Genomic DNA, 24687 nt, shown 5'->3' with positions numbered 1-24687 from the left:
AGGAGGCTGAACAGACCCTTGTCTGAAGTGGAATCAGGTTTCCTGCTTGAGCAGGGAGCTGGACTAGAAGACCTCTACGGTCCCTTCCAGCTCTATTCTGACTGACTGACTGACTGATTGAAACGAAACTCTGCCTCCCGCTTCCCCCCCTCCACGCCCTCCCCCCACGCCTCCACTCCGACGACGCCGGCGCTTAGGACCCAGGAGGCGGTCGGGGCTCGCTGGGAGGAGGGAGTGCTGGATGGCTGCGGGGAGGGGGGGGCTGAAGGGGGCCGGGAAATCAGCGGCGGCCCCCTCCCCACCCCTGGAAAAGACAAGGAAGGCAGCGAGCGAGCGGCTGGAGCAGGCAGGCGTGGAGGATCGTGGGCTCGCCTCCACGCTTGCCCGCAGCTCTGCTTTTTTGCGCAGCCGGCGGGGTGGGGTGCTCCTCCAAAGCTTCTCGGGGGTCGCTTGGCCCAGCCGGGTGTGGGGTGGGGGATAGCCCCCCTCCTCACCCCCCCTCCAAGGCGGGCTCGGGGGGGGGGTGTCGTGGGATGGGGAGAGAGGAGCCGACGGGCCGGGAAGCATGGGCGGGGGGCGGGGGAAGGCTGGCAGGTTGAGTCGGGGGGCGTCCGGGGCAGGAGGAGGAGGAGGAGGGGGTGGCCGCTGAGAGGAGAAGGGGTGCGCCCCCTCCCCGACAGAGGCGCGTGATGTACGGGGAGCGGCCCTGCAGCCCCATGGATGGGGGGCGCCCCTCCAGCCTCCAGATGTTCGCCGGGACGTCCTCCCTGCACGGGGTGAGCCACATCTGCGCCGCCGGCTCGCTTTCCCTGCGCCGGGCGGTGTGGGCGCTGTTCTTCGTGGGCTCGCTGGCCCTGCTGGGGCTGGTGTGCGCGGAGCGCGTGGGCTACTTCTTCACCTTCCCGCGGGTGACCGCCGTGGACGAGGTGGCGGCGGCCAACCTCACCTTCCCGGCCGTCACCCTCTGCAACCTCAACGCCTTCCGCTTCTCCCAAATCACGCGCAACGACCTCTACCACGCGGGGCAGCTGCTGGCCCTGCTGGACGGCCGCGCCGAGGTCCGCGGAGCCCCCTGGGCCGACCCGGAGACCCTGGCCGCCCTGCGGGACAAGGCCGACTTCAGGGGCTTCAAGGCGCGACCCTTCGACATGGCCGAGTTCTACAACCGGACGGGCCACGACCTGCGCGAGATGATCTGGCACTGCCGCTTTCGGGGGGTCGCCTGCAGCGCCCGCAACTTCACCCTGGTGAGTGGCAGCCTGGGAGGGGTGGAGGGGCGGGGGTCCCGGGGCTGGAATTTGGGGTTGGGGGGGCTGTGGAGAAGGTCTCCTCTTTCCATCTGCCGACGCCCCCTCCCACTTTCTCGCGGCTTGGACAGTCCTTGCAGCCCTCGAATCACGAGCTCCAATTTAGGTCGCTAAGCGAGACGTTGGAAAATGTTAAGTGCCTGCCTCCCCCCACCCCCGTTTGCTTGTGGGTGGGGAATGATGGGGAGTGGTCCCACGGCTGGAACGGGGAGGGGGGGTCCATTGAGAAGAGCCACCCTGCAGAGAGCTCCAACCTCCTCCGTCCACCTGCATTCCTTGTAGTCCTCGAATTAAGACCCCCAATTTAGGTCACTAAGTGAGACATTGGAAAGTGTTGATGAATTCTTCTTGCCCCGTTGGTGAAGGAAATCTGGGCAGCTTTTCAACCAATCGCAGGGTCGTTAAATGAAGCGCCCCCTCTCCCCATTGACTTGGCTTGTGGGTGGGGAATGATGGGGAGGGGTTCCATGGCTGGAACCATAAATCCCGGCGCAACCCCCACCACCACCATCCCACGTGCTGGACAGTCCTTGTAGTCCTCAACCTACGACCCCAAATTTTGGTCCCTAAGCGAGACGCTGGGAAATGTTAATGATTTGCCTTGCCCCGTCAGTGAAGGGGGAATCTGGGCGGCCATTCAATCATCCGCAAGGTTATTAAGTGAAGCGGGCTTCTCCCTCCCCTCAGAAGAGGAATGACCCCCCCTCAGGCGGTGGAATCAGAAATGGCGTCGGAGCAACTGAATGTTTTGATGGCAGGACTCCCAGGGGGATGCCGCAACGGTCATAAGGGTGAGACATGATCCTTTTTGGGGGGCCGTCGTAACTTTGGTCGATAAGCGAGCGGTCGTAAGTCGAGAACTATTTGTGTTTGTCTCTGGGCTGCTCAGGGGAGGGTTTGGTCTTCAGTGGAGGTGCAGAATTGTGGGCCAAATGGGGCCCACCGAGAGCGAGAAATGGGGAGGATTGGGGGAGGAGCCTGAAGGAAGGGGGGGCGACCCCCTCCCCCAATTCTGGCATCTTCCTGGAAGGGCCAGCCTCTCCCTCCTTCGTTCCTGCCAGGCCACGTGTGGGCATCTCGGTGGTGGGAGGGGGGAGGAGCCCAGGAGCCTCTGTGAGGTCAGCAGGAAGGAGGAGAGGTGGGCCGGAAGCCCCCTCCCCAAAGGAAGGAACCCATTCTCCCTGAGAAGGGTTTGAAAGTGGGGGTCTGCTTAAGCCTTGGACCCCCACTTTTCCCAGCCAAGAGGGGAGGGGAGGCAGCAGCCCCCGCCACCCTCGGGCCTCATCAGTGAGTAGAAGTCCCTTCACGACCGAGCCCCAAAGGGGGGTTCTTCACTTCCTGTGCCCCCCCCCAATCTTTTTCTCCCCACTGCTCAGACTTCGAGTGGCTGAGGAGCACCGGACCTGCCAGGCAGGATTTTTCAGCCTCCCCTTCAGCCCCTGGCCCAGGACTCTTCCCCCCACCCCCAACCCCACCCCAAAGGTTCCTGGGTGCCGGGGTGGGCCACCCACCCCCACCTGTCCAAAGCTCATTTAATTTAATTTAATTTAATTTAATTAGCACTTCTAGACCGCCCCCTCTCCCAAATGGGACTCGGGGCGGTGTACAGTCCATATCAAAAACATCATACATAATAATAACAATTAAAAATTATTAAATGGATAAATACATAAATAAGAGGAGGATAAAATAGACAGAACTGTAATTGCTAAATAAATAATTTAAAATATACAAAATTTAAAACCCCAGTGTCCTATAAAATTCAGTCCCCTAAAAAACCAGTAGGAAATATATATGCCAGGAGGTAGATGTTAAGAATTATGCCAGGCCAGCCAGTCGGAACAGGTGGGTCTTCAGTTTCTGCCGGAAGGAGCGGAAGTCAGTGGTGGTTCTAATGTCGGGGGGGAGGTCATTCCAGAGGGTTGGGCCCATCACAGAGAAGGCCCTACTCCTTGGTGTCGCCCGTTGGCATTGCCTAGTGGACGGCACCAGGAGAAGCCCCTCCCTGTGAGAGCGAATTGGCCGCAGGGATGTATGTGGGATGTATATGTATTGGCTCAGCCACTTTGCCAGGCCTAACTGCCGGGCACTGCGCTGGGTCCTTAGGGCTGCCCTGCAGGAGGAGGAGGAGGGGTCCCTCTGGGATAGGCGCTGAGTCGGATCACGGGCTTTGAGGGTGGGCTTTGGAGGCTCCTTCTGCTGGTAGGAAATAGCCAGCCCCTCCCTGTACCCTCCGGCCCCTGGGGGTGCCACGAATGATGCTTTTCTCCTTTTTTGGTTTCGTCTTTCCCCCCTTCGTGAGTCTCTGCCCAAATGGGGAAGGGGCTGATAGCCCAGGGATGAGCCGAGGGGGATGGGGGTATTCCCCCCCCTTTGGAGGCTGAGCCCAGACTGTCAATTCTGGGAAGGACCGCGAGGAAAGTGGGGGCCAGGACTTGGTGGAAGTGGGGGCTCCTCTGGAAGAGGTGGGGCGTCGCCCCCTCCCTTCAAGCCCCACCGTGCTGCTTCTCCGCACAGCTCCAATCGGTCGGAGGACTGGGCTGGAGGGGGTGGGGTATATCTATCGTAGGGACGAACCTCCAGGCTCAGGAACAGTCTATCCCTCGTTAGCAGAGGATGCTTCATGCGGCACCAGCGACCTGCTTCAGCCCGAGTGGGTTGGGCACCTCACCTATCACCCCTTGCCCATGGGAAGCCTGGACAGATGGCATTCCTGCAGGGGCGAAACTGGCAGGATCTTTCGGAGCATCTCTTGAGTTCCCATTCTGGCATTGCCGGAAGACTCTTCCTGGCCTCCTTGGAATCCCCCCCCCCCTTTGGCACCCGCTCCAGTCGCTCTTCTTGGGGTTGTCTGTTGCCATGGCGATCTTCCCATCTTTGGAGGCAGCGGAGCCGGTTGCCATGGCAGCCTCTCGGGTGGGGAAGGGCCTTCCTGCTTCCTTCCCCCCTCCCCCCTTCCACGGGCAAAGTGGCTTTTAATCCTGAGGGTTCTAAGAAGAGGCTGGATGGACAGGCACCTCTCTGAAATGGTATTGCAAGGGGCTGGACTAGATGACCTCCAAGGTTCCTTCCAGGCTCCATTCTGATTTTGATTCTGGCCCACTGGGGATGGGAGCATCACTCCACAGCTGCAGCTTCCTTTCCCTGAATGCCTGCAGGATTAGATTGCTCTCTTCCGCTGGGATGCCCCTCCCTTCTCCTCCTCCTCCATAACCCTCATCTCTTCTAGTACCGATAAGGTTACCTAGATGGGTCGTGAAACGTCTGCAAGAAAACCACCAAGCTCAGGGACCACCAATGTCCCCACAGTCTTACTCCTCCTCCTCCTCCTCCTCCTCCTCCTCCTCCTCCTCCTCCTCCTCCTCCTCCTCCTCCTCCTCCTCTTCCTCCATCCTTCCTGGCCAGAGCTGCGGAGTGTTAAGGGTACCGCTCCTTTCGCTCTGGCCAGCCATTCACAGTCATCGATCCCCCTCCCCCCAGTAACGTCCCACCCACGCTACCCTGCCCTGGCCCTCCCCTCCCTTCTTCGCAAAGGCCTCCTTCCCTGCCTGCCCTAAAGGTGGAGCCACTTGGTCAGCCCTCCAAACTCCTCCCGTTGAAGGTTGGGGGGGGGTCTCCGGGGACTCAGAGGGACCCCGAGCGAGGGCTTCTCCGGGGCCTCAGCCCCGTTGCTGTAGAACAGAACGAAAGGGTGCCAACACTCTACGCAGGAAACCTGTGGAGGCCTCCTTGTGGCTGGAGAAGAGTCCCTGTGGGTGAACTGTAGCCGGTGGCATCTGAGGGTCCTGATGCCCATCCTCTTGACAGTGCAGGCTGTGCTGAGAAGGTCCTTGAATTGCGTCTGGGCGCTCCGTTGTCAGAGAGAGACAACCCTGTAGAGTGGTGTTTTTTCTAAGCCTTGGAAACCTTTAAGGCGGGGGAGGTCTTAAAAGGTGCCAGGGCAGTGGTGAGATCTATTTTTTTTTACTACAGGTTCTGTGGGCGTGGCTTGGTGGGTGTGGCTTGGTGGGGTCATGTGACTATGTAGTCATGTAACTGGGGGAATCAAAAGACAGAAACTCACTTTAACAATGTCCTGCTGGAGCAGGGTTGGACTAGATGACCTCCAGGTATCTTCCAGCCCTGGGTATCCTCAGAAGCTGTATCTAGTGCCAGGTTTGTAGTCCTTCCTTCCTCTCCTTTTTCTCTCTCTCACTCCCTCCCTTTCTTTTTCTTTCTTTCTTTCTTTCTTTCTTTCTTTCTTTCTTTCTTTCTTTCTCTCTCTCCCTTTCTTTCTCAGCACCCCACCCCAGCCCCCTGTTTTTGGCCTCGCAGACTTCAGGGAAGGCTGCTGGGAGCAAAAACGGACCCATCACCCCACCCCCGATTTTCTGGAGAAGCAGTAAAAAAGTGGCTTAAAAAGTTTTTAAAAAGAAAAAATTCCGAAGCGCATGTGTGATGTGCGATTGTCCGAACGGTTTTTTAAAAAAACTTTTTTTAGTATTTTTTGCTACCCCCCTTCTGTGAACCGGTAGCATATTTTACTACCCCCCTGCTCTGCCACAACCGTTCTGGCTTCGTGGGCCGGTGGGGAGAGAGGGAATGTGTCCGGGGTGAGCCCGCGCACGTACGCAGCTCCGTTTCTCACCCAAATACAGCTGCTCTCGCCTGCCCCTTCTGCGGCCCGGTTCCAAATGAGCTGTGGATCATGGGCCGCAGCCCGGGGGTTGTGGACCAAGCCATGCCACGCCCACCAAGCCACACCCACAGAACCGGTATTTTAAAAAATGTGAATACCGCCAGTGATGGGAGAAGGTTGCTGATTGACAGGGAGGATGGAGGGGGCCTTCGGTATCTCTAGTGGACCCTGTACATGAGAACGCGAAGCATCAAATAATTCCGCTCCTGCAGCGTAGCACGCCAAGCAAAAAGTTGGTCCAACTCTGATCATGTGATCGTTTACGGAGGAGATGCTGCCAAAACACACACACAAACACCGATAGATGCCCTTTTGTCACTTCGCACACACACCTCTGGGATTCGGGTGTCAGTCTGGCTGCTTTCTCATCAGTCTGGCAAATCCAGTTCCCAGCCACAAGGAGTCCTTGGCCGAGGCAGGGCGGGAGGCAGCCGGGTGCTCTGATGCGTACCCATGTGGGTCCTTCTCACTGCAGCATGCAGAACTCTGGGCGGGGACTCCTTGAGGTCTAGTGTCATGCCCTAGGGTGAAAGAGAGAGATGGGAGAGAGGGGGAGAGAGAGGGGGGGAGAGGGGGAGAAAGAAAAAGAGAGAGATGGGAGGGAGGGAAAAAGAGAGAGAGAGAGAGAGAGAGAGAGAGAGAGAGAGAGAGAGAAAGAGATGAGAGGGAGGGCAAAAGAGAGTGAGAGTTGAGAGAGAGAAAGAAAGAGAGATGGGGGGGTAGGGGGAGAGAGAGAGAGAAAGAGATAGGGGAGGGCAAAAGAGAGTGAGAGATGAGAGAGAGAGAGAGAGAGAAAAAGAGATGGGAGGGAGGGAGGGAGAAAGAGAGAGAGATGGGAGGGAGGGAGGGAGGGAGGGAGAAAGAGTAGAAAGAGATGAGAGAGAGAGAAAGAAAGAAAAAGGTGGGAGGGAGAGAGGGAGAGAGAAAGAGAGATGGGAGGGAGGGACGGAGGGAGAGAGAGGAGAGAGAGAGTGTGTGTTACCTGTTTCCCATAGAAAAGAAAACACCTGGAGTGAGTGACGCTGAGTTGGCCACACTCACCCAGATTCTGTGTCTCCTGGTTTTTTTGTTTTCTGTGGGAAACGGGTCCAAATGGCTCTTTGAGTGTTTAGGGTTGCCGACCCCTGGCCTAGCCGTTGAAAAAGTCTCTCTAGAGTAGCTGAGGAAGTTTGAATAAGCTACATTTTGCTCAGCTGAAGTCGGGAAAAGTTCTCCCAGGCAGAGCTGTAGCTGGGCCAGCCCCGTCCCTTGGCAAATAAGACCTGCTCTCTTCCATATGTCTCCTCTGTGCCCAGCAGTGTCTGGTGTGGACATGCTGTGCTCTCCCGCAGGGCCTGGGCTGGGAACCGTCGAATATTTCCTCCCCAGCTGCGGGGTGACCCAGGTTGTCCACACCGTCCCCTTGCCCAGGCCTTGTTGGAAGGCTGACCCACAACAGGCCGGCGATGGTCCAACCTCCAATCTGCATTTGAGGCAGAGAGAAGCAGGCCGGCCTAGCCGTTTCTGGTTTTCCAACCACGGAGTGCTGACCTCCTGCCGTCGGCTGGCATATCGTCCTCCGGGCTTTGCGCAGAGGTTGCGTGGACCCTGGTTAGCCTCTTCTGGGAGCTGGTGGGAAGGGGTTCTACTCAATGCCCTGGGCCTCCGGTGCTTCGGGGGACATCAGGGTGAAGGCGAGGGATGCGTCGGTACTGGCTACACCGGGGACCTTTCTGCCCCAGGTGGCTAAACCGCTTTGGTGTTGCACAGAGGTGCAGCCAGATCACCGCACTGGATGAGGAAATCTTAGATGCCTAGCTGCAGTGGGCAGTGCCAACACCAAGGGTCCGCCAACCATCCTATAGTACCTTCCCTTTCAAGCTCCGTACATGGCCCCGTCTTCTTGCTCCAATGAGCAGCCCAAATGACATGGATGCTTGGAGAACCAGGGAGCGGCAGGGGCTCTTGGCCTAGCAGAACCCCTCTTGCCAGCACTGGTGGGGCAGAGGAGGTGACTACTCAGTCAGAAAAGGGGAGCAGAGGTCTCCCACAAATTTCAACGCACCCCACTCCCTTGAGTTCAAGCAGTACTGTAGAGTGCTCACCACTACACCAGACAGACACAGGCTTTGAGGGAGGAGCGGCTTCCCAGCCAGGGACTCTACTGGCATCCTTTAGTGCGGCTTGCTGCTTACCTCCCTTAGTTGCTCCCACCTGACAAGGGAGGTGTCATGATCCAAGCCCCTCCCTCCACCAGGACTGGCATCGCCTGACTCCAGGTTCGACACACGATACTCCTGATGCAGTGGAGAGAAGTGATAGCGTCCCAGCAGCACAAAGCAAACCAAGCTGAAGGCGATGGAGGCTCGGGAGGGCGAAGCAGCCCCCAACATCGTGGCTTTTGCCAGCCGGTGTACCTTGCATGGCATTGGCCACGTGTTCTTGGGGGGACCGCTCACGCCACGGCGTGCTGCCTGGGCAGCAGCTATCCTGGCCGCCCTGGGGGTCGTTTTGTACCAGGTGGCCGAACGGGTTCAGTATTACGTGGGGTACGATCATGTCACTGCACTGGATGAAGGAGAGGGCCGGCGGCTCACCTTCCCGGCCATCTCGCTCTGCAACGTCAATCGTATCCGGAGGTCCCGGCTGACCCCCAACGACCTGCACTGGGTGGGTCGGGAGCTGCTGGGCTTGGAGCTGTCCGACTACCCGGCGTACGGCCAAGCCTTGGGATGGCTTGACCCAGAAGCCTCCCGGACCTTCCCCAGCAGGAGTTTCAACCTCCACGAATTCGTGGACCGGACCAGCCACAGCTTGGAGGACATGCTGCTAGACTGCCGCTTTGGGAACCAGCCCTGTGACGCCAAGAACTTCAGCCCCGTGAGTTCCCCACGCTCCTGCTCCAGGGCCACCCCTTGGCTGCAGTGCCACACACACCCCTCTTGTTCTGAGTGCCAGGCGACTGGAGCTGCTATGCCCCTCTTCAGCCCTGGGGAGTCCACCACAAGAGTCTGAGAGAGCCCGCGGCCCCTTCCTCTCCCCACAGCAGAAAAGCTAGCATTCCTAACTAGGAAAGTGCCCTCCCCTTGGCAGCAGAGATGGGAGGGGTGGGCGGGCTAAGCCCCCTGGCCCTGGGCTCCAAACCTGACCCTCAAGGGAGGAACGGAGGGGGGGGGAATTGTAGATCCAGGTGCCCAGAGACGTGATGGAATGGCACAGGTAGTGAGAACATGCTGGGTGCTTCCCTGGTGCCAATTCCTTTATTGGGAGGGCAGTGCCAAGCAGGCAGGGGGATTCCTGAGTCTCTAAGCAAACCCAAGGATTTTGTTCCTCCTCTGGGTTCGCTCCTGCCCCAGTGAAGCTCAGTGCCCCAAACGCTTTCCCAGCCCTCTTTTTTTCTCCAAATGCTGGGCAAAGGGGGCCACAAGAGGGTCTCCAGGGATGCCAAGGAATGACGTCAGGGCTGGCTGGTGGCGGCAGCCATCGTCCGCCCTCTTCCTCCTCTTTCCTCCCAAAGGACACTCAGGTTACACCTGGGCGCTATGTTGGCTACGTCAGTCGTATCTGGAGGAGGCTTATGCCAAGTCAGCACAATCTGAGCCGGCCGGCAGAGAGGCTGACAGGGAGGAGGGGGTTGGCACAGTTCAATATCACATCACTGCCTCCATTTGGGGGGGGGGGGCTGGGTGAGAAGGAACCCTGAGGCCATCTAGCCCGGCCCTTCCGTGTCTCCTTATTCTACCGAGCCTTGGTTTTTTGAGCTTCATATTCAGCACAGTTACTGCAGAATGCCCACCGGTCAGAAGCACCTGGTGCCTTGCCTGAGTCTACTCGCCAGGTGCCCCCCTTCCCTTTCTCCCTCCCTCCTTCCCCACGCTAAGAAGGGAAACTCTAATTCAGGCTTTGTAGCAACTCTGCTGGTGACGTCCGTCTGCATCTGCAGAAACGAGGAGGCCGGAGTGCCTTGACCCCGTGTCGAATCCACAGGAGTACCTCAAAGAACAATTGTGCAAGTGCAGGGACATCTGGGGAAGGAATGGCGCGAGTGGATGCGAAGTGAACGACTGTGGTGGAATGAAGACTCGGCAAGCGGACAGAGTTCCTCTCTGGACAAGGAGAGCTTGGAGGTCACCCACAAGCACTCCAGACAGTGGCTCCTCACAAGGAGGTTAAAGGCTGCCCTTTGCCCTTTTCCACTGCCCAGTTCCTAGGTTTTCTACTCAGCCCCCCCACCCACCCATCTCCCTTTCAAACAGATCTTCCAACTCTCTTGATACCTTTCCCCCCAGATTTCACCAGTCACTGTTATTTCCATTGTTATCTCCTCTTTGTCTTCTTCATCCTTCATTTCTACTGTTGACTTCTCTCTTTCTTGAGTGGTTGGCCTTTACTCATCACCCTTTGTATATTTCCCCCCTTTTTTCCCAATAATCTCCTTAAATCCTTTCTCCATGATGTCCTTTGTATTTTGAAAAAGTACATCCATCTCCTGCAAAGTTCCACTCATTTCTCCTTATAAAATATCTTATTTTGTTTTAGGAGATTCAACTTTTGTGCAACTTTTCAATACTCAAAAAGTATTTATTCAGTCCTTAAATTCCCCTTCAGGGGGTGTATTATCAGTTCCAGTAGTCCCAGGGGTTGTCAAAAGCCTCTTTCCATCCCTTTTACATGCTCAGTCTTCTTGCATGACATTCAGGTGTCTTTTTAATTAAACAGTTTCCTCATTTTTATATTTTGGGGTCTCCCATAATCATGAAATGGCTAACAAAATTCCAATATATATATATTCACAGTTTTTTGTATATGTGTAGTTTTCCCTTTCATCAATAGGTGGCAATCTCTACTTAAATTTCAGTATTGCTGCTGTTTGCTTATAAACAATTATAAATGATAAATGCCAATAAGAGTTTTGATTGGGGAAAATTGCAACATTTGGACAAAGAGTCCACAAATGTATCTGAAATAAGATTTTGCGAATTTAACCGTCACAATCGTTTGTCATCATCTTCTTCTGACCACTCCCATGATCCCTTGCTTTGGGGCGGAGTCTGGGCAGCTGAGTGGAGCTGGGTGTTTATTGGCCGGATGCCCTTCCTTTTGCCAATGCGGAGCTTTCTTCTGTGCTCAGAGGAAAAATATATCTTAACCGCCACAATCTTTCCCTGTAGGAAAAAGGCTTTTTTGTTATTAAAAAAAATTCTCTTAAAAACATAATAAAGGGAGACTTTGAAGGTCGGACATTGGAGGAAATTGGGGATTAAAGGAATTCCATCTTACAATTAGAGGAGAATGAAGTAAAGCCTTTAAATGGGGGACATATTGAAGGGTGTTTTCTGAACCCTGGATTAAAAAGTTTACTGTGTCAGCCTCAATCGATGGGTTAGAAAATGGATTTAAAGATGATTCTCATACAAGAATACAAGAATCAAAGATGTCACGCTGGACCCACAAAAGAAATCAATGGCTGTCTTAATGAATAAAAGGAATATACAAATACAGACTAAGATTTAGATGATTTCCCTATATTGGATTTAGGAAAGAGGGTTATAGCAGTAAAAGAGGCAGTAAAAGAGGTCAGAGGGGATGAAGGGGAAAAAATAAAGAAGTTTTTCTTTCAAAAAATGAAAGAAGTCAAGTTTTAGGGCATGATTTGAAGAGAGGAAAGATCAGGACTGTTAAAAGTAAAAGGAAGGAATAGAAAGTTGGCTTATTTGGTCAAAGTTAAAAGAGAGATGCCGTTATCTCTGGTCACTCGTAATGGACTTTTGCTGACAAAGGAAGGCTTAAGGGTTTGTTTATGGATAAAGGATGAGATTTGGGGGGGGGTCATTTTTTGTATTTGAAGAGGAGGTGATTAGTTTCTAAAATATTTTTCTAGTTATGATGAAGGGGAAGGTCGTTTTTATACATATTTTGTTCCTTTTCTTATGATATTCTTATTTTTTCTGTTTTCCTTTCCTGCTCTTCCTATTTTTTTGTATTCTTTTAAATTTTTATTAGGATTTGTCTTTTTAATTGTACATTTTAATAAATTGGTGTTTTGTTTTATTTTAAAAAAGGTATACATTTGTGCAAACTTTCTGCCCCAAATCTGCCCTGGGCAGTGACTTATTAGGGCCCTTTCTTATATTTGCTGCCTGGAGGGCAGGAATTGGGCTTTACAAAGGGGTCTTTTATCAGTTTTCACACTTACGACTCATGGGATCAAAATTCAGCTGCTCGGCAACTGATTCAACATTACAACGGCTACTGGAAGGTGTTGTGCAACCTTCCAACAAGCCAAGTCAAGGGGGAAGCCAGGTGCTCTAAAACAACTGTGTGACCAACAGGACAATGGCTGGGATTCGCTTAACAGCAGTGGAAAGGTCGTAAAACAGAGCAGAGGTCACTTAAGAACCGTCTCGCTTAGCGGCAGAAATGTGGGGCGCAATCGTGCTGGTTGGCTGGGGATTAACGGTTGACTCTTTCTCCTTGTGGGTTTTCATGGGCTGACTTCAATTGGCGGAAGGGTCCAGTCAGTGGGGAGTGGGCCGGGGGGAACTGGGGGAGGATGCGAAAATAATGTAAATAAATGAGATAGATTGCCTGTCGATACAAGCTCTGTCCAGGGCCCGTAGCAGAGGAGCAGTGCTTGGCCGGGGGCTCCGGTGGCTTCAGAGCTTGGAAAATCATGGACAGGTACAAGACCTGTGAGGAGGGGGCAGGAGGGGCAACCCCAGGCCCATCAGGTTCCCCAGGCGGGCAGCCTTGATTGCAGAGATGGCCAATCTCTCTCTCTTTCCACCTCTTTCTCTCCATCTATCTCTGTGTCCATCTCTCTCTCCATCTCTTTCCATTTCTCTCTTTCTCTCTTCCTCACTTTCCATCTTTCTCTCACTTCCTCTTTGTCTCTCTCCATCTCTCTCCCTCCTTCCCTCCCTCTCTTCGTTGCTCTCTTGCTCTCTCCATCTCTCTGTCCCTCTTTCTCTCTCTCCATCTTTCTCTCTCTCTCCATCTTTTTCTCTCTCTCTCCTACAGACACACATGCACACGCAGTGCCAGGACCTCCGGGTGCAGTGCCGTGCTTCCCCCTCCATGGGTCTGTCTCTCACTCCCCCCCCTTTCCCCCCCCCCCGCAGACCTTCACCCGTCTGGGAAAATGCTACACCTTCAACTCTCGTGCCAACAGCTACCAGCTGCTCACCACAGTGAAAGGTGGGACGGGAAACGGCCTGGAACTCATGCTGAACATCCAACAGGATGAGTACCTGCCCGTCTGGGGGGACACAGGTGAGTGCTCTGGACTCCTCCCTCCCCCCCCAGAACCTTGTGACCCTGTGGGCCCCAGCTCCCCCCCCCCCAAGAAGGGCAGCCCAGAGGCTCCGTTTCGCCTGTTGAGGGGGGGAGAGTTTCATCCCAGGGGAGGGGGGCAAGGGCTGGTCTGACCATGGAGGGGGGTCTTTGTTGCTCAATACACAGCAGTCAGGCAGTGGGGGGGTCTCCAAGGGGGATGGTGGGCCAGCAGCCTCCTCCCTGGCCTGGGAGGGAGAAAGGGCATCACTAGCCGGGGCAAAGTGGGCCCAGGACAGGAGCCTCCTACAAGCAGGGCCCAGGAGCCCCCTGTGGCAATGGGGAAGGGTCTCCCTCTTGACCAAGAAGAGACCCCTCCCCTCTCTCTGCCTTGTGGCAGATGAGATCTCCTACGAAGGCAGCATGAAGTTGAAAATCCAGTCAGAACCAATGTCAGGGTTCCAAATAGTATCCGAAAATGAATCAGAGTCCGAGGCAAAGGATTCCTCAAAGTTCCAATTGATGAAGAGATCCATGTTGGCCCACCTGGGAAAACCTGAATCTGAAAGCTTCCTGGGTTTTTCCCAACCCAGTTGAAAGTTAAAAGATCTTTCCCCCCCCCCCCCATCCACAGGCCCACCCCATGGCCCAATCTCCCACTGCCACGCTGGCAGTTCCACCCATCCAGTTCCGGTCAGGCGCAGAGGTTCAGAGACAAAGGATGACCTTGGCTTTCTAGAAAGAATATTGTTATGGCTATATTGCAACTAACTCCGTACAATCCCTCCTCCTATTTCCCCACAATAGTAAAATGCGTAGTAGAATAATAGAAAGGATGGCAGGCCTGAGATCCAAAAGAAAGCTGCAGGCCTGACAACCAGTTTGACTCGGTAGGATTGCAACCGAGATGAAAGTAGATTGTTTTAAAGATGCGCCACTGGCTGGACGCATCAGAGAAACCGTCAGATGTTTTCACAAATAAGAGGAATATATACAAATACAGACCGAGAGTCTGATGGGGGTGATTTTCCTATCTTGCAGGGGTGTCAAACTCAAGGCCCTTATGTGGTCGGATCCGGCCTGCGTGGCCAGCCCAGAAAATGTAAGGTCACTTTGACCCAGTCTACCCAGTGAGAAGAGGACACATGCCACCAGTTTGGGGAGTGGTGTCAACCTGGCCAGGCCCACCGAGTTGGCCACACCCACCCAATCAGCCTCGCCCACCCAGCCCACCAAGGCCAACCCCAGCCCTGATACCGCCCTGAATGAAATTGAGTTTGACACCCACCTCCCCCACCCTGCTCTTTGGGATGTAGGAAATGGGCTTGTAAAAGCATTGAAACACGTTGTGAGAAGGGACGAGGAAGAAAAAGGGAAGGAAGTCAGGTTTTAGGACATTCTTGGAAGAGAGGAAAAACCAAGATTGTTCAAAGGAAAAGGAAGGAATATAAAGTCGGCTTATTTGGTCAAGGTTAAAAGAGAGATGTTGTTCTCTGTGTGTGTGTGTGTGCCTTGCAGACGAGACCTCCTATGAAGCCGGCGTGAAGGTGCAAATCCACAGCCAGAGTGAGCCGCCTGCCATCGATCAGCTGGGCTTCGGAGTAGCCCCTGGCTTCCAGACGTTCGTGGCCTGCCAGGAGCAGAGGGTAGCCCACAGAGGGACACGGGGTGGGGGAGGTGGAGGTGCCCCCTTCCTCTCCTCCCCATTCCCCGAATCTGGGGACCGGATCCTGGGCTGACCCGTCGCCCTGCCTTTTGCCTCAGCTCTTCTACCTGCCAGCCCCCTGGGGGCACTGCCAGGCTAACCCCGCAGAGTCGGCCTTCTTCCCCAACTACAGCACTGCCGCCTGCCGGATCGACTGCGAGACGCGCTACCTGGCGGAGAATTGCAACTGTCGTATGGTGCATATGCCAGGTCAGGGTGGAGCAGGGGCAGGGGGGTGGGGGGGCTGAGCCGAGCCCCTTCTCCGGGCCAAATCAGAATTGAACTGGAATGGACCTCAGAGGTCTTCTAGTCCAGCCCCCTGCTCGAGCAGGAAACCCTTACAGCATCATAGAATAATGGAAGGGACCTTGGAGGTCATTTAGTCCAACCCCTGCTCTAGCAGGAGACCCTAGACCCTTCCAGACAAATTTAGTTGTTCAGAGGCTTCTTAAAAACCCATTGATGGAGCACCCAAAACTTCTGGTGGCCAGCTGTTCCACTGGTTAATTGTCCTCCCTGTTAGGAAGTGTTTCCTTGATTCTAGGTTGCTTCTCTCCTGAATTAGTTTCCATCCATTGCTTCTCGTCCTGCCTTTGGGTGCTTTGGAAAATAGTTTGACTCCCTCTTCTTTGGGGCAGCCCCCCAAATATTGGAAGATGCTATCATGTCACCCTTAGCCCTCCCCATCCTTATTAAATTAGACATAGCCAAATCCTGCAACTCATCTTCCTAGGTTGAAAGCCTTCGGGACCTTAAGCGCCTTAGCTGTTCTTCTCTGCACTTTTCCCAAAGTCTCGGCCTCCTTTTTGTGACCAAAACTGGACGCAGGGTTCCAGGGGTGGCCTTACTAAGGCTTTTACAAAGTGGGCATTCCCCCCCCCCCAATTTGGATACTATGCCTCTGTTTATGCAACCGAGGATCGTCTTAGCTTGTTCGGCACACGGCAGGGTCTTCAGGGGATCGACAAATGGGCGTCCTCTGAACTTTGCTCTTCCCCATGACAGGCAACGCCAACGTCTGCACCCCGGAGCAGTACAAGGAATGCGCGGATCCTGCCCTGGGTGAGTTGGGACCAGGGGTCGGTTGCTCCCGCCATTGCTGTCAGTTGGGGGTGCACCAACATTTCATGCAGCGTGATAGCTTCGTTCGTGCGCAAGCCAGACGTGCCCATTTGCACAAAAAGAAATCTGCGCAAAACATTAAAAAAAAGGGGGGGAAATTAAATGTGTGCAATGACAATTGTTCTGCGCGTGCGCAGAACTGAAAATCAAGATGGCGGCCCTGTAGGGGAACCGGTGGGGGGGGGGAGGTGGCAGGACTTGGTTGCTGCCGGTTCCACCGACCCAGGCCACCAAATCACTACTGGTTCGGCCGAATCGGTCTGAACCGCTAGGGACCCACCTCTGGCTGGGACCCTCCCGGGATTGGGAGGTTTTGTGGGGAGGGCACTTGTGAGTAACTCCATCCCCTCTCACCCCCCGTTTTTTTCTCCAGACTTCCTGGTGGAGAAGGACAACAGCTTCTGCTCCTGCCACACGCCCTGCGAGGCGGTGCGCTACAGCAAGGAGCTCTCGGTGGTCAAGATCCCCAGCAAGGCCTCCGCCAAATACCTGGCCAAGAAGTACAACCGGAGCGAGCAGTACATCATGTGAGCGGCCCCTGCCCTGCACGGGCTCCAGGCGTCCACCCCTCTCACCTGCTGTGGGCGGGTGGGGCCACTGACCAAGGAGAAGCCCACAACCCCCAGGCTGCAGCCCAGTACTGGACAGGGAGCCATGCGGAAGTGGGTGGCGGAAGTGGCGGACAAGGATGTGCACCTCGGCATCCCACCGTCCACGTGCTCGCACAGATACAGTTGCTCACGCATGCTCGCCCAGCTGCAGCTGCACACATGTACCCGCCACTCTCACGAATGGCCACCGATCGCACAAGCGCAGAGGCTTGCGGGAACTTGTCCCCTCTCCCCCTCCCATGCCAATCCGCAAAGGGCTCCAGTGCAGAAGGGGGATCTCGAAGGGATCCCAGGGGTGCCCGCTGCCCACTCCCTGGGCCAAAGCTACGGGTGACCTTCTGCCCTCCGGTCGCCAGGGAGAACCTGCTGGTGCTGGACATCTTCTTTGAGGCCCTGAATTACGAGACCATCGAGCAGAAGAAAGCCTACGAGGTGGCTGGCCTGCTGGGTGAGTGGTCAGGACGGGTGAATTGGGGGAGGGGGAGCTGGGCCCCCGAAGGAGAGCCGCCACCCTCTGGCTTTTGGGGCAGGGTGGAAATTCCACCTGAGGCTGGTTGGGAAGGGGGTGGATGGGAGAGATAAATGGAGGGAGGGATGGAAGATAGATAGATAGATAGATAGATAGATAGATAGATAGATAGATAGATAGATAGATAGATAGATAGATAGATAGATAGATAGATGATAGGTAGATAGATAGATAGATGAGAGAGAGAGAGAGAGAGAGAGAGAGAGAGAGAGAGAGAGAGAGAGAGAGAGAGACGGGAGATGGGTAGATACAGATAGATGGACAGATGGATGAAGGGAGGACCTTCAGGGCAGACTAAGGAAGCTGTCCGTGGCTCCGCAGCTCCCTCAAACCAAAGCAGCAAAGCAGATACAGTACTACGGCAGCGGTGCAGAGACAAAGGATGACCTTGGCTTTCTAGAAAGGAATTTTGTTATGGCTGCATGTCATCCAACTCCATACAATCCCTCCTCCCATTTTCCCACCGTAGAAAATGCATAGGAGGATAATAGAAAGGGAGGCAGTCCTGAGACCTCCAAGGACCACCTAACGCAACCCAGTCTCCCCAGGCTTTCCAAGCCTGGTCAATAATGGATGTGGACACCCGTGGTCAGCGTCCCAGGAACCGCTGCCAAGGGGAGGAGGAGTGGGCTGCTTTCACCCAGCCAAAATCAGCTCCAGTTTAGCAATGGGGGGATACGCCCTGCCCCAGGGCCGCCTGGGGAAATTGACACCTGGGCTCTGCGTCAATTACGTCCTGGGCTTGAGACCAGCATTTGAGTCAGGAGTTGTGGGGGCACAGCAGTTAGAAAGCAGAACTGCAGGCCAACTCTGCCCACTGCCAGGAGTTCGATCCTCATTGCATCAAGGTTGACTCGGCCTTTCGTCCTGCCGAGGTCAGCCGCTGGCTGTGTAAGCCACTTAGAGGGGGCCACAGAGCATTAGGCACGAGGGCTAGAGTGCTGTGAAATAGCGGCTGGTCGGCAGGCGGTCAACTCTGGGAGGTGCCCAGGAAGCCCTAACGGTGCCCCCTTTGCCTTTCCAGGGGACATTGGGGGCCAGATGGGTTTGTTCATCGGTGCCAGCCTGCTCACCATCCTGGAGATTTTCGATTACCTGTATGAGGTGAGTAGCACCGGCAGAGGGGAAGGAGTCGCTTGGCGTGACTTCTTCGAGCAGGGAGCTCTTCCTCACTCCCCACCAAAGCGGACGGGGGCAGGGCAAGGTCAGGCTGGGGGTGCCAGATGGAGGTGCCAAGCGCCCTCTTGTTCTGCCCCCTTCTTCGTTCTCCCCACTCGCCTGCAAAACCTCCGGCACCCTGCCACCCTGAGCCTGGCACCGTTTCTCCCACCCCCCCCACCTTCCCTCGACTGCTATGCCAGCCCTTTTCTCTTACGCGCAGGTGCTCCGGGACAAACTTTCCAGCTACTACCAGGGCAGGAAGGAAGCCCACCACAGCAATGGCGACAACCTGGTAGGGACCCCCTGTTCTGCCCCCCCCACCCCCACTTCCAGCGGGAAGCACAACCCCCCCTTTCCTCCAAATGAGTGCTTCTGAAGACCAGCTTGAGAAACAATTGGGGCGGGTCCTTTGGGGTCCTGGCAGCGACCGGACAGTTTGGAGGGGGGCTGTCGCGTTGGTGGGGTTCTTCCTGGAACACCCTTGATATCCCCTCCCGCTTTTCAGCGCTGGTGCCCACCTGCCAGGGGTCTCACCTCATTGCCGTTTCTCCATCCCTGCCCCCTTTCTCTCTCCTCCTTCCCTGCTTTCACCCCATCGCTGCCCCCCACCCTGCTTCCATTTGGCATCTCATCTGCGCAGGAGTATGTGGATCTCCCCTGCGGCCAGCTGCCCCCTCCGCCCAGGTAGCGGTGTGCTCCCACCCACCCACTCACACGTCTCGGGTGGGCTCCCTCTCCCCCTCCTTAGCCTCAGGCCGCCTGCCCTGGAGGGGGAGGGGGAGGTGGGGAGGGGCGGGCCAAAGCCGGGGAGAGTGGCACGACTCCCACCCACCCACCCACCGCCCCTCTTTCTCCCTGCCCACAGAGCGCCCGCCATCCGCTGCGCAGCCACTCGGACAGCGTCGTGGGATACCCCGCGGGTGGGCTACCTCGTCACACCACTCTAGGCAGCTTTGAGGAGTTTGCCTGCTGAAGAGACCCCCGCCCCTCCCACAAGGACGGATCCCTGGCCGGCTCCAGGACGGACAACTGTGGAGGGGCAGGACGCCCAACCAGGGAACTTTGCGCTTCTGGAGCATCGTGGCGAGTGGGAGCGATGGAAGACGGGACTGTGGGGCTCCTCCGACGGTCCCCTCCCCAAAATCTATGTTGATCTGTCATTAAAGGACCTCCTTGGGAACAGCACATGTGTTGGTTGTCTGACTTTGGGAGAAGCAGTGGAGAATCTTTGCCCGCCCACCCCTTGTTTGGTGTCTGCAATTGAGTAGGGGGGGGGCAAAGGAGCGAAAGAAACCCACCCACCCGTTTCCAGGCAGGCGAGGAAAACAGCACAGGAGGGAAAAGGAATAAAGCAGCATTTTATAGAATTCACAGCTATTCACATCAAAGGGGGAGGACAAGTTCTGGTCCCAGCTGCTTCCCCCCTCCCCCACCCCACCCCCCGGAAGGATTTGGCCTCCCGCGGCTGCTCTGGGAAGGGTTGGGGAGCCACGTGGCCCCCACCCCTCCGCAGCCCTTCTCCACCACGGAGGAGCGTCAAGGGGGGCAGAAGTCGGTGAAATACGGATGCTGTAGGGCGTCTTCGGCCGAAATCCGGTGCACCGGGTTGCATTTCAACAGGTTCTGCCAAGCCAAAGAGGAAAGGAGAGCAGGGACCCTCGAAAGAGTCCAGCAGAAATTGGGGAGATCCCCTCTGCCACCGTGGCCAGAATGGGGGGGGACGGGACGGAGGGAGGGGCGGAGTTGCTGGGAACTCACCTGTAGCAGGTCCCGTCCTGTCGTACTCAGTTTTGGCACCACGTTGACCAGTGAAGTTGTGGCAGGATACATGGGGTAGGGCTGAGAAGGAGTAGGCGAGGTGAGCGGGGGGGGGGGGGTGTTTCGGGCTCAGGGGTCAGCTGGAAGCCGCCCCCCACACACACAGCCCAAACCGCCCCCTTGGTGGGGAGGGCTACGTCCTCACCTTGTAATCGGGGAGTTTGGTCATGCCAGGCCACTGCTCTTCGGTGGGGGTCCCCAGCAGCGTGGAAGAGTCAAGGATTGGGGGGAGTGTTTGCTTGTCCTCCCCCCCCCGGGACCTTCCTCCTAACACGGCCATTCCCCCCTCCTCTAATGTTTCTCCCCCCACCCAGCAGCAAGGATATCGGAAGATGCGCTTCAGTTGGTCGTCCACGTCGTTGCCCGGGAAGAGGGGCCGCCCCGCGTTCGCCAGCTCTGGAGAGGGAGGGGGAGAGTCAGACCTCCCCAAATGGGCCCCTCCCCATCCTTGCTTCCCAAATGGATCCCGCCCCCTTCCCCTCCACCAGCTCGGCCTCACCAGCGAAAATGCAGCCGGCCGACCACATGTCGATGGAAGTGGAGTAGAGTTTGGCCCCAAAGAGGACGTCGGGGGGGCGATACCAGAGGGTCACCACCTATGGGGAGAGGCCCCTTCCCCAATCAATCGGAGCTCCAGGTCAGGGAGCGGAAGACCCTGCCCCCTTTCCCCCCAAATGAGGGACAGAGAACAGAGGCTCCCGAACAATTCTGCCGAGAACGGAAGGTATGTGGTCTCCTACTTGAGAAGGGGGTTGGAGTGGATGACCTCCAAGATCCCTTCCAACTCTGTGATTCTGTTATATTCTGTCAAATGCCCCCTTCCCCCCACATCCTGGAACAAACCATTCCCCCCTGGAACTCCTGGCAGGAGGGATGACCCTCCTGGGGGGGGGGATGCCTGAGGGGGAGGCTTCCTTCTTGGGGGTGCAAGAGTACCACTGGGGGGATGCCCCCCCCCTTCTCTGCCAAGGGCTTTGCTCACCTCCGCTGAATAACAGCGCACCGGGATGCCAAAGGCCCGGGCCAGCCCGAAATCTGCCAGCTTCAGCTCCCCATTCTGCCCCCAAGGGAAAAAAAATCAGTTAGTAGGGGGAGGAACCCCCTTCCAGCTCCCCATTGGGGGGGAGTGACACCCCCCCCACCAAATGCCCAGCAATTCGGCTGAGTGGGAGAAGCCTTGACACAAAGATGGATTTGGTCCATGGATTTGGGAGGCTCCCAACAGGAAGAGGGTCTCCCTTCCCAAATTGGACGGGGGGGAGGGGAGCCCCAGGGATGGGTTGCTGCCAGCGTTACTGGCTTCGCATGTGCAGTTGCCTGTAAATTGTTCTGCGCATGCCCGGTTCATTTTTAAAGGACTAAAAACCACGGCAGTCATGCCAGCAGCAACCAAGGAAGCAGTTCAGGGGCGTGGCCAGCCTGTGTCACTGCCGGTTCTTCCACCCAGGCCAACAGACCACTGCGAACCGGTAGCAACCCAGGGAGAGGTTGGGAGGGGAGGATGGGACCTCCAGATTTTGGTGCCAATTCTGCCCCATACACACTGGTACCCACCAGAGGGAGCCTTCCTGGCACGAGTGGCAACCTTTGCCCAAATGCCAGCCGTGGGAACATCCGGTGGCTACAGGGACCCCCTCAACGCAATTTCAGGGGGTTGGAATGGCAGTGCCCATCACTCAACCAAATCATGGGGGGGGGGGAGGACTAGAAGACCCCTCCCCGTTAAACTCACCCGGTTGATGAGGAGGTTCTGGGGCTTGAGGTCCCTGTGCAGGACGTTGCGGCTGTGGCAGAAGCCGAGGCCCTTCAGAAGCTGGTACATGAAGGACTGGGGGGGGGGGGGAAGGGGAGGCGGTGTTCCTGTCAGTCCCAGCAAAGGGCAGCCAGAGGTCCCACCAAAGCCCCCCTCCAGTCCCAAACAGTGGCCGTCCCCTGTCTTACCTTCACGATCTCTGGGTCCAAATCGCCATTGCAGCTGTCGAAATACTTCTTCAGGTCCTGCAGGGGGTCAGCAGAGGTGGGGGGGGGGGATCAGCGGAGGTGGGGGGGGGAATCCAGCCTCTTCCCCCCTCCTTCCATTCCAAGTAGAGGGGTGGAATTTAGGGGTGCTCACAAGTGGGGACCAGGAAAAGGGAGCTGGGCCGGTTGGGGTTGCGTCCGTTCGCAGGGAAACAAAAGTCCTTGAGTTACGATGGTTTGCTTAGTGACCGTTGAACATGCCAAGGGTGTTGAAAAAAATGAGGACCGTTAGGACCATGAGCAAAACTCATGGCCACCCGGTTGATATAACGACGGTCGCCGAGGAGCGATTCCACTTCTTCAGTAACCGTCAGAGGAAGCCCGATTCACTTAACAACCCGGTCCCTGAGTTTGATCCACCATGGGGATTTGCTTAACAACGGCGGCAAGAAAGGGCATAAAGGGGTGAAACTTACTTCACAAATGTCTCACTTACTGACAGAAATATCACGGTCGTAAGTCAAGGACTGCCCATTTGTTTAGCGGCAATCAACACCGTCCGCTCCCCCCTCCCAAACACAAGAAGACAGCCTCCCCCTTTCCTCCCAGCCCCTTTGGGGTGGGGGTGCAGGTCAGTGGGGAGAGGGAGGGGGCACAGGGGAAGGTGGGGCGTTGGCTGCGGAGGGTAGGGAGGGGGGCTCTTTCATCTCCGTGAGGGCCCAGACCCCCAATCGGAGGAGATTCGCATCTGAGGCAGAAGGAAGATTTTTTTGGGGGGGGGGGGTTGTCTCCTCTTACGCCCATCGCCTTACTTGGTCGCAGAATTCGAAAACCAACGTCAGCTTCTTGTCGCTGTGCAGGACATCATGCAAGCTGGAAAGGGAGAGGGAGGTAAGTCTGGGGGGGGGGGCATCACCAGCATCCCCTCCCCCTCCCCCACTGAACACGAGACTCCCACAAAGCAGTGGGGCTCAAAACACGGGACCCCAAGAAAACCGTGGGTCCCAGACACTCCCAGGGTTGTGGAATCCTGCTTGGATGCTGCCTCTGCCCACCTTCCAACCAGCCCTTTGGAGGAGCCCACCCCTCTCAAAGGGTGACTTTGCCCCCTGCCCAGTGGGTGGGATACAAGGTCCAAGTGGCAAGACCCCCACCCCCACCAGGCTCTGTCTCCCACTGTGGGGCGGGTGGGGGCGCTCCACTCCCTTGGTCGTCCTGGGGCCTGATCCTGCTAGGCTGAGCCCTCTCCCCAATGGAGGGCCGCCTTGAAGCCCCCTCCCCGGAAACTCACCGCACGATGTTCTTGTGTTTGAGCTCCTTCAGAAGGCAGATCTCCCGCAGCGCCGAGCTGGGGACGCCCTAAAATACAGCGGGGAGTGGGGGAGGCTTCAGAGTGCAAAACCCCCTCCCCCTTAAAGGACAAGACCCCCACCCACCCAAGACCCTCGGGGATGCAAGGAGGCGGCGTGGAGCCCTCAATGCACCAGCCGCGGGAGAGGGGAGAGTTGAGGCGAACCCCCACTTCGCCCCCCGCCCCCCGCCTTGCCTCGTCGTCGTCGTCCAGCCGCACCCGCTTCAGCGCCACGATCTCGTGGGTCTCCCGGTTCTTGGCTTTGAAGACGGTCCCGTAGGTGCCTAGGAGGGGGAAGCGTCGCTCAGAGACCCCCGAAGACCCCCCACCCTCACTGGGGGTCATCCGAGCCGCACCTCCCCTCCGTCCTGTCCTCCTCGCCCGGTGCGCAGAGGTCTCCGTCCCCTGGGGCTGGGACTCCCACTCCCATCCTCCCCACCCACCCTCCCGGTGGACGCCCACCCTCTCCGATCTTCTCCAGCTTCTCGTATTTCTGCATCGCTCGCTCCCACGCCAGGGATGCCGCGCGAGCCCAGCCCGACCCTCCCTCCTTCCCCGGCGCAGTTCCCGAGATCGGGACTGCAACTCCCGGCATGCCTCACTGGGGGGGGCGGAGTTGCCCAGCCGGACTCCTTGGGGAAAAACTACGACTTCCGGCAGGCACCGCGCCCAGACTGGGCTTCGAGCCTCAGCACTAGGGTCCCCGCGCAAAAATCATAGAATCAGGGCTGGAAGGGCTCTCGAAGGTCTTCTAGTCCAACCACCTGCTGAAGCAGGAGACCCTCACAGAACCATAGAATGACAGAGTTGGAAGGGACCTCGGAGGTCATCTAATCCAACGCTCTGCTCAAGGAAGAGATGTTTACCATTTCATACGATCCAAATTCAGAAGCTTGGCAATTGATTCGTATTTACGACCGTCACTGTGTCTCCCGTTGTCCTGTGATCTGCTCTTGCGACCTTCTGACCAGCAATGTCAAAGGGGGCGAAGTCCAGTTCGCTTAACGACCACGTTACTCCCTGAACCACCGCAAGGATTCACTTAACAACGGGCCAAACTCACTCAAGGTCACCAACAAAAAAATTGGTCGCGGCGATGCTGGTGGTGGTGGAGAATCGATTGTGGTCATTAGTCGAGGACCATCTCCCTTCGAGAGGGAGGGGCTTTCTCAGCCGTGGGAGGGGGCGGGGTTTG

At 56.5% G+C, this 24687-nt stretch overlaps 2 protein-coding genes across 3 annotated transcripts; one reads left to right on the top strand and one right to left on the bottom strand.

The window, feature by feature from the left end:
- The first annotated feature begins 646 nt into the window (after positions 1-646).
- On the top strand, positions 647-19541 carry LOC309400782 (acid-sensing ion channel 1-like). Of its 2 annotated transcripts, XM_081969442.1 has the most exons (11): positions 647-1247; positions 13086-13236; positions 14755-14882; positions 15001-15151; positions 15947-16003; positions 16437-16590; positions 17031-17122; positions 18228-18307; positions 18585-18656; positions 19005-19048; positions 19230-19541. In XM_081969442.1, the coding sequence occupies exons 1-11, from the start codon at positions 690-692 to the stop codon at positions 19309-19311; spliced, it is 1569 nt and encodes a 522-aa protein (XP_081825568.1). In that variant the 5' UTR covers positions 647-689; the 3' UTR covers positions 19312-19541. The 2 variants fall into 2 exon arrangements, with proteins under 2 accessions (XP_081825568.1, XP_081825569.1); XM_081969443.1 differs by lacking the exon at positions 19005-19048.
- Positions 19542-19806: 265 nt separating this feature from the next.
- Positions 19807-24084, bottom strand: LOC309400368 (cyclin-dependent kinase 5). Its single transcript, XM_081968805.1, has 12 exons — positions 23955-24084; positions 23688-23776; positions 23433-23500; positions 22954-23014; positions 22124-22180; positions 21915-22010; positions 21165-21239; positions 20682-20778; positions 20509-20578; positions 20328-20388; positions 20123-20203; positions 19807-19987 (listed from the first exon to the last, which is right to left on the bottom strand). Exons 1-12 carry the CDS (start codon positions 23989-23991, stop codon positions 19901-19903), a joined length of 879 nt encoding a protein of 292 aa, XP_081824931.1. The 5' UTR covers positions 23992-24084; the 3' UTR covers positions 19807-19900.
- Positions 24085-24687: the final 603 nt, after the last annotated feature.

This window comes from Natrix helvetica, assembly GCF_964273705.1.
Source record: "Natrix helvetica genome assembly, chromosome: W".
NCBI classification, from domain to species: Eukaryota; Metazoa; Chordata; class Lepidosauria; order Squamata; family Natricidae; genus Natrix; species Natrix helvetica.
The sequence above is the reverse complement of the archived record's forward strand: the minus strand, read 5'-3'. Positions and strand labels throughout refer to the sequence as shown.